Below are 13,663 nucleotides of genomic sequence, written 5' to 3'. Positions count from 1 at the left end.
GGGTTGTAGAGATACTAGTTTCATCATCTCTGTTTTGGCGTTGACCTCAACATTGCAGCATGCTTGGTGTAAAGTCTTCCTGTACAAGACTAAGGCTTCCTCATCTAGACACCTGGGGGAGTGTATCCACCTTGGACAGCTTAATAATGTCAACTCATCTTACAAGGCTGTTGAGTCCAGCGGCCACTATTGTCACCTCACCAACTCTATTCTTCCTCACTGTGGCTATGCTCAGTCTGAGGCCACTTTCATCAACCCCTCTCTCCAGGACACCATATCTAATCAGTTGGCAATGGCCACAACTGTTAAAATAAGTGTTTACAGTTTGTGTGATACACACACTTTTCCTGTGATGTCAGCTATTCTCAGTTGTAGCTAAGGCATGACCATCATTATCTAGGGCCACATTTATTATCTTACATTTTTAATGGGATGCTGTCTTGATTTTTCACCAAGTGTTAGGGCCTTTCATGGAGGAAGCTGATAAGGTAGAAGGCTCTGTTCTTTCTCATTCTCAAGAGTGAGTTTTTACCTCCCTTTCTTATGACTACAGATATTAAGAAGCTAAATTACGTATAATTTTATAATTGCCAAAGTCTTTGATAATGCCAGGCAGATATTACTATTCTTCTGGATGTTGCATTTGTTTCCTGACTAACTCAAGAAAAACACAAATATTTTAGACATGCGGAAGCGATAGAATTATATTGGGCACTTCAATTGGTAGGATGTGAAGATATGTATCAGGATGGTTTGCTATGATTCATCCAAGACCCATGCCATATTGGCTCTGAATTAGTGTAAGCGAGATATCTGGGGAGAAAAGTAACTTGAATGCTCAAAATGAAAAGCATTTTTTATGTCAAACGCTGAGTCATAGGAGATGTTCATTCACACTGCATGAAGACTCTCCATCTTGTATGATCTCACATAAATGCCACTACGTGCTGGTGAATATGAACAGTGTGAATCATGGGAATAAAACAAAGTGTCATCCTTTCACTGAGCACAGGTGAATTAAGACAGAAACCACAGGGTATATACAATACTTATTTGGAAGGATGGGCACAGGGGGAGGCATGGAAGAAAAATTACACAGCGGCCTTATACGGTTGCTGATATCCCCATGCCAGGGGTGAAATATTGAAAATGTAGCGGCAGAGATCAGTGAAGTTTCAGCTCTAAGGGGAACTTGGGAAATCAGAGCAGCTGCTGCTCCAAAGGGCAAACATTGATTTGTGGTTTGGCTGGTTCTCCTAAGAACAACCCAGGAGCTTGGGGGAGACAGATTCAAGAATGTAATCACTTAAAAGCAACTAATTTTGGTTCATGAACAGTGTCAAAATCCCAGATTGTTTGTAATTTAAGTGAAAATGATGTCAACACAGCTATCTTCTCTAGAAGGATAGGTTTTCCAGAATGGATCCAAGACTTTTTTCACTTTGTCTGCTTCTGACTCCCTCCCAAGTCCCTCCAGAGCAATGTTTCTTCTTTTCTTAATAGTTAACAACTCTGAAGGTGAGTTCAGATTGGGAATACAATAACGTTCTTGTGGCTGTTGTTGCTGTTCATTGTTTAAAGCGAAGTTCTGACAGTGAAAGGGAGCATTGGAGATTTCCTGGCCTCTGAGACACGGGAACTCTCCCTCAGGAAGGCAGGGAAGACAGCTCCCACATGCCCACCGACTAAATCCTAACCCAGAATGGAAATGCCAAGAACAGTGACCTTAGACGACTGTGTAAACGAAGGAAGGCAGGATGGATTGCAAGTGCAATGGAAGCAAGCAGATGCAGAGATCCAAAGCTAAGCACTGGCTGAGCTCCTGGAGTCCAGTCAGAGAGGGAGGAGGGATATGTGAGCAAAGGGGTCAAGATCATCATGGGGAGATCCACAGAAACTGCTGACCGGAGCTAGTGGGAGCTCACTGACTCTGGACTGACACCTGGGGAACCTGCATAGGGTCTAACTAGGCGCTCTGAATGTGGGTGATAGTTATGTGGCTAGGGCAGTCTATAGGGGCCACTGGCAGTGGGGCCAGGATTTATCCACAGTGCATGAACTGACATTTTGAAGCCCATTCCCTATGGTGGGATACCTTGCTCAACCTAGGTACAGGGGGGAAGGATTTGGTCCTCCCTCAATTTGATATACCAGACTTTGTTGACTCCTCATAGGAGGCCTTACTCTAACTAAGGAGTGGATGAGGGGGTTGGGTAAGGGAAAGTTGGTGGGGGAAAGCAGAAATCAATACTGTGATTGGTATCTAAAATGAAAAAAAATTAAATTAAAAAAAAACAAGTAGAGTCACTTGAAGATTAAGTTTAAATTACCTTGTTTAAACCCAGGATTCAACAAGAGAAAGGATTTTTAGTATTTAGTATATTTAGTAATTCTCTAGGGAAGACTAGTAGTCACTTAGTTTCCCTAGACTCTATCTATAGAGATCTGAGCTACATTAGATCCATGCTGTTCAACACAAAGCCTCACAGAACATCAAGACAGTCCTTGAAAGCCTCTACAATCTCATAGAAGTCACACTCCCATTTGATTCTAAGTGGTTTCTGTTTGTTTTTTGTTTTTGTGTTTCAAGACAGGGTTTCTCTGTATAGCCCTGGCTGTCCTGGAACTAGCCCTGTAGACCAGGCTGGCCTTGAACTCACAAAGATCCAACTGCATGTGCCACCACTGTCTGGCTTGTTTGTTTGTTTTTATGGTTGACATCACATCATATGTTGTCAGTGTTGCATCAGTACTTACAATGACCCCAAGAAGTAAATATTCTGGTCTTAAAAACAAAGGCACAGAGACTGGGCAACTTGGCCAAATTCGGTGAGCTATTGCGTAGTGAGCTCGGTTTTAAAACAATCTAGCTCTGCCATGCACACTCTGAACAACATTGCTATCGTTCTTTCCCAGGAGTAGGCTCTCTGTGGGACTACACTTGAAAATTAATTGATTCACTCATTTTCTTCCTAAATCACCAAATTTTCCAAGTAAGAATGATGGTGAGGAAGATAACAAAAAGGAAGTAAAATAAAGGATGATGGGTGCACATGTAGTAAGAGCATGATCAATCTTTTCAATTGGTAGGGTCTATACATGTCTCCTCAGAGTCTTAGAAATGATCAAGTATTCTTGCTTGATGGCAGCTGTCTGTCACAGAAGGTAAGGAGTAGAGCAAAACCTGGTTCTGCTTAGCCAGGCATGTTTTCCAGAAAGCTTGGTGGCACAGAGTTGCTGTTTTTGTCTAAATAACAAAAGGTAACTTGCACAGGCTGCCCTTTTCTCCAGTTCTAAAGATTCATGGAGTGTATTTAAGCCAGGCATGGGAGGATCATGCTTCCCATAGAAGTCTGGAGGAGTTGATGTTTTCATGAAGGTCACCTTCATGCTAAGTCTCAGCACTGATTACATTTCTGAGATTCAGAAATGTGTTCCAAATGTCAGAAGCTGCAACAGTAAAGAAATAAGACATTGGAAGGAAGTGGGGGGGAAAATCCCTTCAGACAGCCCATAAATAAGTAAAGCCTTTGTGCTTTGAGATTCGGGGCCATGCACAAAAGTATTTCTTAGCTCTCTGAGCCTAGGTGGGGCTGGGAAAAATCAAGTTTCAATTCAAGGAGGTAAATAAATAATAAGGACTGGACGAAACTCAAAGTTTCAGCTCTAATTGCAAATCATGCTTATGAAAGTTGAATAACTAAGGATCTTCACAGATTCAGGTTTGCTTTGCAGAAGTTGTCTGATAAGGACCAACCAAGGGTGAAACTTCCACTGTGAAGTCAGGCAAGGGTGACTCAGCAACCTTTGTCTCTTCAGGGCACATACCACTTTCCTAACAATACATCCAGTAACAAGGACCCCCAACTGCATGGATCTGCATGTACCCCCTGCTTCAAACAATAAAGTGAATTGCTCTTTGTCTGTCCTGTAGCAATACCCATTTCCATTTGAACATGTTTTAAGATATAGTAAGGAATGAGGGATGAAGAAAAATAAACCATTGTACTAACTGCTTTTGTGTGTCAACTTGGCACAAGCTAGAGCCATCGGAAACAAAGGAGCCTCAGTTGAGGAAATACAGCCAGCTGTAAGGCATTTTCTGAACTAGTGATCAATGGGCAAGCGTCCACTCCATTGTAGGTGGGATCATCCCTAGACTGGTGGTCCTTGGTTCTATAAGATAGCAAGCTGAGCAAGCCAGTAAGTAGTACCTCTCCATAGCCTCTGCATCAGCTCCTCCCTCCAGGTTCCTGCCCTGTTTGAGTTCCTGTTCTGACTTCCTTCAGGAATGAAAATCAATATGGAAGAGTAAGCTGAATAAAACTTTCCTCCTCAATTTGCTTTTGGTCAAGGTGTTTTGTTGCAGCAATAGAAGCTTTATCGAAGACAGCCTTCTACTTCAAACTGGTTTGGGATTTATGTACATGAAGGTAACTATGTTCTCTGAGTGAGAGGTAAAATCTCCTATTTGCTATCTTGAGCTTGTGCAAAATTGTGCATGCATAAGATTAAAATCAGATGCACTGTGGGAAACAACATAGTAAACAAGAGCTTACATTATTATGCCAAGTTATGAGACCCCAAAAAAGACAACCAAGGAGCCTACTTACTGATGCAAACACCCAAGGTTTATTGTTAATCTACAAATCCAGCAAAGTGGCACAGCAGCTGCAGGAAGAAGGTGCCTGGCTCAATTGCAAGTGGTTTTTAAAGGAAAAAAAAAAATACAAAAACAAAACAAAAAAGCACAAGTAGGGCGTTAGAATTGGGTAAGACTAGGCAACCTTTGGATTCATTGACAAGGGGGCTAGGGGAATTTCAAAATTGTTACTTACAGTTGCGCACAAGGACAGTTGTGACAAGAAGATGTTATTTACCAAAATTAGTCATTGCCTGGCCACCTGGATGAGTCTCTTTGGCCAGGGTGAGCACAGTTTGGGCATTCCTTGGAACTGTTTAAGGTTCATTGGCTGGAGCTGAACTAGCCTTGTGCCATGCAGGGTGTGGGGGTGGATTTCCTCAAGATGGCTTTTTCTGAGGATGGGGTTAACTCGATCCTCTCCAGTTTACCTTACTCTTACAGCATTACTCAAGCCTATCAATCAAAACAGAAAGATCCTCTTTCTAGCAACCAACATTTTCTCCTGGACTGCATAAAAGGGAAGCCAAACTTTCATTATTTGCAGATAATATGATATTTTATGTAAGTGACCACAAAACTCTACCAGGGAACTCCGACAGCTGATAAATACCTTCAGCAATTTCAGGATACAAGGCTAACTCGAAAAAATCAGTAGCCCTACTATATACAGACAATAAAGGAATGAAGGGGATGAGAAAGAAATCAGAGAAACATCACCCTTTACAATAGCCACAAACAACATAAAATATCTTGGGGTAACATTAAACAAACAAGTCAAAGACCTATATAGCAAGAACTTTGCGTCTTTAAAGAAAGAAATTAAAGAAGATGCCTGAAAATGGAAAGATCTCCCATGTGCTTGGATAGGTAGCATAAGCATAGTAAAAATGGCAATTTTGCCAAAAGCAGTCTAAAGATTCAATGCAATCCTCATCAGTTTCCCAGGACAATTCTTCACTGACCTTGAAAGGATAATACTCAACTTTATATGGAAAAACAAAAGACCCAGAATAGCAAAAATGGTGGGCATGGGAGGGAGAGGGAACTGGGTTCGATATGTAAAGTAATAATAATAATAAAAAAGGGAAACCTCAAACCATGACTGGGTCTCCTGGACAGTAGTTGCAGTAAACTGCTACTCCTTTGCAGTGAGTGGTCTAGTGTCCTTAAATGAAACTGCATTGCCATTGTGTGCACTTTTTAAATTAGCTTAATGAGATGCCAAGAACCTGGAAACACTTATTGCCAACAGTGCCCATCAGCAGTACTTTCCCATGTACACCAGGCAAGCGGTGTGCCCTACAGTCTTGCCCGATGTGGTACCAATAAGTTAAAAAAGACTTTAAAATGTTGAGAAGAGAGGCTGAGGAGGTGTTTCAGTGGTTAAGAGCACTTGCTGCTCTTCCAGAGGACCCAGGTTTGATTAACAGCACCTACGTGGTGGTTCACAGCAATCAGCAACTAGCATACTAGGGGATCCTATGCCTTCTTCTGGCCTCTGCTGTAAGTGCACACACACTGTGCATAGACATACATGCAGGAAAAACACTATACACATAAAATAAATGTTTTTAAACATGTTAAGGAGAGATTGTATATTTAATTAAGTTGGTAAAATCTTGTATTTAGCCAGTCCTCTTTTTTTTTTTCTAAACAGTGTTTCAGGGTTTCTCTGTGTAGTCCTGGCTGTCCTTGAACTCACAGGCAACCATCTGCCTCTGCCTCCCAAGTGCTGGAACTAAAGGCATGCATCGCCACTGCCCAGCTAGCCAGTGCTCTTGTACTTTAGGCATCCACTATCCCCTTCCTGATTACTGCCATTTTCCACTTTTGATTTCATATCTTGGCTCAAAAATACCGTTTTTACCTATCTTACATTTTTTTCTTTAAGTTCACTTGTTTTCTAAACTGAAAAAAATATTGATCAAAAGACTTGATATCTCTGATATGCAGAAGGAATTTGCCTTCATGAGATGCAGACTATGAAAGGAGACACTAACAAAAGCATCTCAGTTATATGGTAGATACTATTATCTGACAAGGACTGTATGCTCAAATTAGCTCTATCATTCACTGAAAGGTGTTAAGAAAAACAAGGACTAAAACAACAGATAGTTTCCTGGAAGAGGTAGAGCAATGGGAGAAAATGAAGTGCAGAATGATTTTCTCACTGTGTTATTTGTCTCAATGTTATTTAAGAGCCTATTATTGGATTGTTACATTGTTATAAAGTTTCCTATCTCAACTCTCCTATACACAGATGAAATTTATGCATAATACATGTGTGCATATACACATATATGTCAACTGAATCAAGCTAGGGTGATCAATGTGTTGTGAATACCTGTCATATACATGATTGCCAGGAAATTATTTACTTACCGTGTTCATCAAGCAAAATATTGTCAGGCTTCATATCCCTAGGGGAGGAAATAAGGAGAAGATAAAGTTGTTCATAATAAAACGAACAGAGCCACGTGGTGAAAACAAAAATGCTCAATAGATCCTATTTAGGGTTGAAACATTGCACTAGCATTTCATACCATTATCACAGACTCTGTCTGAGACAGTTAACATTAACTAACTGTGTAGATTAGAAAACTAAGGGTTCAGCCAAGGTGACAGATCAATGGAAGAATTGGGTTCTGAATCTGGCCTTGTCTCATTCACAAAGACTCTTAATTGCTATAGGATGAAAGTATTGGTCAATAGGGATTTTGGGGACATTTACATTGGCATAAAGTAGCATGGGTAATATTAGCCATTATCTTCCTGTGAAACCCTAGGTACATATGGTTTAAGTTCTTTAATTGCCTAATCATTGTACTTGGGGTAGTAAAAGGGACAAATCATCTACATCTATGAGTTAGTGTATAACATGACAACCTTAATTAATTTGCTAAGCTAGTCACTCTCTGACATGCTTAACTCCAAGCTAAAAAGGTAGTTTCATGAGAAGATAATGGCAATCTGCTTGACAGTAGTATTCATTTTACTATGTAAATATTTATTAGTGCATAATATTGTATACCTTTAAAACATACCTTTGTTATTAGATGTGAAAAATAACCGAAAAGATGGTAAGGAGAAGGAAACCCACTGGCTTCCAATGAAAGGAGTTTTGTGATGACAAATGTGAAGACTGATTGTGACAGTGTTTTCCATGTTCTCATGAAATGATTACACTGGGCAGTTCTCCTCAACCAAAGACTAGCGCTACAGTTTATAACAACCCAAAGCTCTCTAGGTTCAGATTTTCACAACCCTTCCCTAATGTGCCATTAAAACGCTTCATCCTTGATTCATTAAGGCCATTAGGAAAGAAATTTTAAATGGGTTTGGGAAACACATTATTAGCTTGGTCAAGTGGCTTCTTATGTTGTCAGGACAAAAAAAAATGATCTTAGTTTTTGACAGACAAAATTTTGTATTTTCTTGACAAAATTAATAGGCTTATAAACAGAAGTCATGGCATGCTGCATCCAGCATTCGGGTGGCATGAATTATTTTGTGAATCATGAAATTTTCCTTTTGTGGCTTAGTCTGTTAAATTAATTCTGGATCCATAGAGAGATCCTTTGTTTCAGGATTCTTTTCTGTGCTACAGAGTTCAATTTATTAGAAAGATAGCGTAACAGGACTTCAAATTGCAGGTTTCTGTAGTATTGCAGAGCTGTCTCCAAAGCCTTTTTCTGAAGAAGTGTCAAGTCCAAACTCACACATGTCCCAGAAGTCAATACGTTATCCTGTTCTGTGTTTCAGCCATGATGTGCACAGGTAGAACCTTCTAACATATACCCTGAAAATCCATGCCTGCTTATTGCTATACTGTACCTGTTGCTCTTCAGTCTGCATCAGACCCTCTCACCACCACTCCCAGACACAGCAGATTCACTTGGCATCAGAGATTTCACTTGTTGCAAGAAGCCTTCGGTGACTTTCCAATGCTGGACCAAATGTTCTGATGTGGATTTGACTCCCTTGTAATATGTGCCACACTTATGTGCAGCTCTTCTTCATACTTAGGCTCATGACCTTGTTAATGCCAGGGGTAGTTTCTTGGACAGCACACAGAGTCCGAGTGTGTGGTGATCACGAAAGGAGACCCAGGCAAACTCTAGCACATGGGAAGGTGGAGCCAATAGTACAGGACACTTGCTACTGTGCACCCACCAAAACTCTCTGTAGCAGGAAGCTGGGGGTAATCCAGATGTCAGACTCTTTCTGCCATTTTCAGATTGTATCCAGTTGGTTGGTTACGGTATACCAGCTTTTCTGTGGGATTTGGAGTCCTGTCCTTTCTCCTCTCATGCATTCCATTGGTAAATGCCCTTGCACTCCACATCAACTCCTCTGTGAAAATATGTTACCACCGAATCTCGAAGAAGCCACCTCTGCCCATTGCCACATCTTACTCTTTCTTTAATGATGACACTCCTGAATTGAATGCTGACAGGTGGAATGAGGAATGACATATGCTACTTTCATCTCAGATCACTAACCAACTTCCTTCTCCTCAAGTCCTTGAGATTTCTCTGTCAGACACATCTGTTCCCCTCACTGTGCCAATCCAATCATCACGCTTTTACTGGTACTCTGTTCCCCAGGTAAGAGAAGGGGTGTATAGATCACTCTTCTCTTATGACACACTTTGTTTCCATGGCTTAGAAAAAACTCAGTTACTGGGTTTCTTCTATCAAAGAGATTCCTTAGCCTCCTTTGCTAGTACCTTCTTGGTAGAATCTCTGGATGTTGGACTCTATCAAGGTTTAAGTCTATGCAGAATTCCATCCCACTAAATGACTACATTTAGTCTTATGATTTTAAGTAGTATTTACATGCCAAATGATAATGCATATGAAGCACATTTCTAGTTCTTACCCTGGAATTACAGAGAAGTACACAAAATTGCTCGCCTGATGGTGTCATCTGATACGAGAAAAATACATAATTCCTTGAACTGGGCCTTTCTGTCTATCCCTAACCTTCACCCACACAACACCAAAATGATTCCAGAATTCCAGGATCTGGCCCCATAGTTCTCTCATCTCAAAAGCGAAAATCTTGAACTATAGAGGTTCCTGTTTGAATTCTTAACACCAATTGCTTAGCAACTTCCGATAAACCTACCTTAAAACAAAATTGCTGGAAGTAGCATAGGGAATCTCCCAGAATATGAAATATGAAAATACCACATGATAGAGCAACTTCATTTCTCAGGTGTTTAGCCCAGAGGTTTGCATGGGAGTTTGCATTGGGATTTGTGTGTTCATGCCCAAACTCCGTGTTATCATTCACAACAGCTAAGAGAGAGAAGCGACCTAGATGTCTATTGATATATGAAAAAGACAAAATATATTTACAACGGAGTACTGTTCTCTTAAAAAGAATGGAATTCTTATAAATGCTATGGCATTAACGAACATACTGATGTCTAGAAGACATTGTGTTGAGTGAAACAAGTCAGACACAAAAGAGCCATTGTTGTATGATTCTGGTTCTATGAGGTATGTACAGGAGTCAAATGCACATAAATGGAGGGCATGAAAGTGGTTCGTATGGACTGGAGTTATTATTTAAAGGCACAGAGCTCTAATTCTGAGGATGTGAGGTAGCTATGGCTTCAACCGTGTTTAAGTACTCACTGTATTTTGTCACTTAAAATGATCTAGTTTCGTATTTTATACAATTTAAACATCAACAGATGAATTAGTAACACAACCAACATCTGCTGCTGTGAAAGTACTTCTCCATCAGATGCTGCAGTGGTACTTTTTCTTGCCTCTCCATTTTCTCCTGGATACCCATTATCTTCTTAGCATCTGGCAAGCAGTATCATACTTTATGTCTCTTCCCTGCTTGAACTCCCACTGGCTTTCACCCCACAGGAGACTAAGAGTGACATAATTTCTGCTGCCCAGTAGACACAGTAGTATGCTGGTGCAGGACAAACTCCACTATGTGCCTTTCTCCAGCTCCCTAGCCTCCATATCCCCCATTCTCAGATAGCCCCTTATGTTTATAGTTCTGATCCCTGTGCACTCCCATGTCTGGAGAGCATGGCACATCTCCTCACTCCTTCCCAAAGTTACTACCTGTCCTATTGTTAGTAAAATACCATCACCACCAGTTGTTTTATTGTTGATGTGCTCATTACTTCCATCTCTTCTATAAGGATGAAACTTCCCTGAGAAAAGAATGTCTTGTTTAATGCTGTAGCCACTGGGACTCATAAAAGTACCCAGAAGAGAGTAAAGTATTTTAGTAAATGTTCATCATAAAAATTCTTCATGAGTCCTGGCACTAAACTCTATAACACAAAACACAAACACAAAAGCTCCTAATGAGTATCTGATGCCAGTTAGGCTGCATTCGCTGTCTGCCAACTACAAACCTGACCCCTTTTAGCAAGTGTCTGAGCATGCATCAGAGTGAGAGATGACAGGCCAACCTCTGTGCAGTGAGAAAGTACGACTTTAGACAGGGGCTTTGAATTTGGAGAGTGGTAGAGTAAAATTTAGGGACACACATATTCTATGGAACTTCTCTGTTGCATTTTGTTAAACAACAAAAACCAACAAAGCTATGCCTTACTGAGTCTGCTGTTGTCACCTTCAAGGACTACAAATAGTAGGGAAGAAACCCAATGCTCCCTGTGGCAGGGTCCAAGTGGAACTGATATATCTGTCCTTCTCACTTGAGTGACTTTACAAGTCATTAGCGGACTTTAATAGGCTAATTACATCCCTTCATTGCACCCTACTACTGGGGTCAAGTTGCTCACCCTTTTATACCACACAGGGTGTATGACAGTAGGGAACAAGAAACTCATTGTTTCCAAACTCAGATCAGCTTCACCAGCATCCCACAATTTCTGACCAGGCACCTGGTTAGTTTGGTATGGGTTTGGGTTTTGTGTTTGTTGTTGTATAGCACACCCTCAAGCTGGGTCATCTCCAAGTTCTTGAAAGGGAAAAAACACTGTGCATGTGTGTGTGGGTGTGTAATATATAAGATTTAGATTTGTCACACAAATGCTACTGGTCCCCAAACTCGATCAATACCTAAGTTGAAACAGGAAGCAGAGTAATGAGTTTTCTGGACCAGATGGTGTTCCTGACCAGAAACTATGCTCTAAGATTATACTTCATAAGTTTTGCTGACAATTCCAGTTCTCTTCCTTGCTTCTCATGTAATCTTGGTCCTGTGATTTAAGCTCTCATGGATAGCTGGCCCTTCATCATCTGCACACATGGTCTAATCTCTGTAATGCAGCCACCATGGTAAAGAATAAAGGTGGAGCCCTAGAGAGAAATAAAGGCTACACTGCCTGGCAAGTGCCTACACTTAGACTTTGTCTGCTGCATCTGCTCACCTCCAGCATCTCTTGCTATTTATTTGTTCCAGGGAAGATGAGTTGCAGAAACCAGTAGCCCAGGATCAGATAAAGTGACTGTGGGCTCTCAATATCACAGTGAATATTTCCAGTGTTCAGTAAATGTGTTGTATATATTTGATATTCCATTTAGGTACAGATAGATAGCTCTTTTAAGTTAACAATACTTTCCAATTTTTATTTCAAGAAACACATCCATTTTATGGTAAGAAAGTGGGCTCTGTTCATTATCATGGTAAGATTGTGAGGGTAGGAGTTTTAGGGATTCATGAAAACATCATTTGGCATGCCTTAAAGTGTGTTTCTTTTCTCATTGTATCACTCATGTTCTCAACAACTTCCCTCTCTTACATGGCCTCTCCTATAGTCTGAGAGTTTCTCTCCAATTGTTCTGACAATTTAGCTTACACACCCCCTTAGAAAACAAAAGCTGCATCATTAGACATTTATCCCAGGACCCCCTGCTACTCCGGCTTCCCACCACCTAAGCTATCTTCCTAAGAAAGAAAAAGAAAAAAAGAAAGTGATGTTTCATCAATAAAGTGGGAAGAGCAGGAGGGAGCAGATGCTGAAGGACCTCAGTGGAAAACAGATTAAACTTCAGTCAGCCAAGAAACAGAGAAGAAACTCTTCACAGTCCCACAGTTCCAATGCTGGCATGAGTCCTGATGAAACCTTAGGCTGGGACACAGCTGTCACTCTAAGGCTTGAAAGGGCCTGGTGAAAAGCTATGTTTTAGTGTGGAGTACAGTGGAGAGGCCAGCCTGACCTTCAATGTCTTTGAGCCCTAATCTTTTATGATTCACCCATGTCATGTTCTAAAGGAGCTGCTTCCTGCCAGTTGGTTCTTGTACCTGATTCATATCTGAAATAAATCAGCAAAGCAAAGCTGACGGCCAATCAATAACCTACTAATATTCTCACAATCACCCTGTTTGTAAATGGCAAAGGAGGGATTTAACTCACATGCCTTTTCCTCAATGACTAGCTTAGCTATTTTAAGTAGGAAGGCATGTAGCAATTGAATGTGTAGTTTCTGCCTATGTTGATGAGCAAGGCTTCCATGGACAAAGGGAATGAGGGCCATGATTGATTAGCAGTTCCTGATATGAACACAAAAGAGCTGCTTTGGGGACAATCACCAAAACTTTCTGGACCTGTCCTACCTTCTGAGCAATGACACTGCACCTAGCTGAGGTCATTCTGCCTGTGCCGTGGTATATGTCTAACAAACATCTGATAACAACTGTCTTTCATGTGTCAGAACAGCTCTGTACTACAGATGTCACTGCATTTAGACAAATGAAAAGGGGGTAGCTTAGAGAATGGCACTGTTCATCTAAGACCACCACACAAGACTTGACAGAGCTCGAACCACCACCACAAACTGAGGTAAATCTGACTCACATTCGGAATCTTCATTCCTTACTATTCCTAAGGAAAGAGAGAGGTGTTTTCATATACTCAGAGGTTGAGTTCAGCTCAAGTTGGACAACAGCGAGTGTAGTTTTGATCATTTTCCTACTGTACATTCATAAGTCATACACATATTCTACTTTATGATTCATTGCCAAAGATCAGATGTTTTGTGAATGAAGTTTAAGATATGTTGACATTGAAAA

The 13,663-nt window shown here is 40.8% G+C and overlaps 1 protein-coding gene across 1 annotated transcript in view; it reads right to left on the bottom strand.

Moving 5' to 3' along the window:
* Stk32a (serine/threonine kinase 32A) overlaps positions 1 to 13,663 on the bottom strand; it is a 104,973-nt gene that overhangs the window by 21,098 nt on the left and 70,212 nt on the right. Inside the window, exon 5 of the mRNA XM_051201041.1 lies at positions 7,028 to 7,065. Within this exon, the coding sequence (XP_051056998.1) occupies positions 7,028 to 7,065 (38 nt within the window). The remainder of the gene's footprint in view (positions 1 to 7,027; positions 7,066 to 13,663) is intronic.

The sequence above is a fragment of the Phodopus roborovskii genome, unplaced genomic scaffold (genome assembly GCF_943737965.1).
Source record: "Phodopus roborovskii unplaced genomic scaffold, PHOROB, whole genome shotgun sequence".
Taxonomy (NCBI): domain Eukaryota; kingdom Metazoa; phylum Chordata; class Mammalia; order Rodentia; family Cricetidae; genus Phodopus; species Phodopus roborovskii.
The sequence above is the reverse complement of the archived record's forward strand: the minus strand, read 5'-3'. Positions and strand labels throughout refer to the sequence as shown.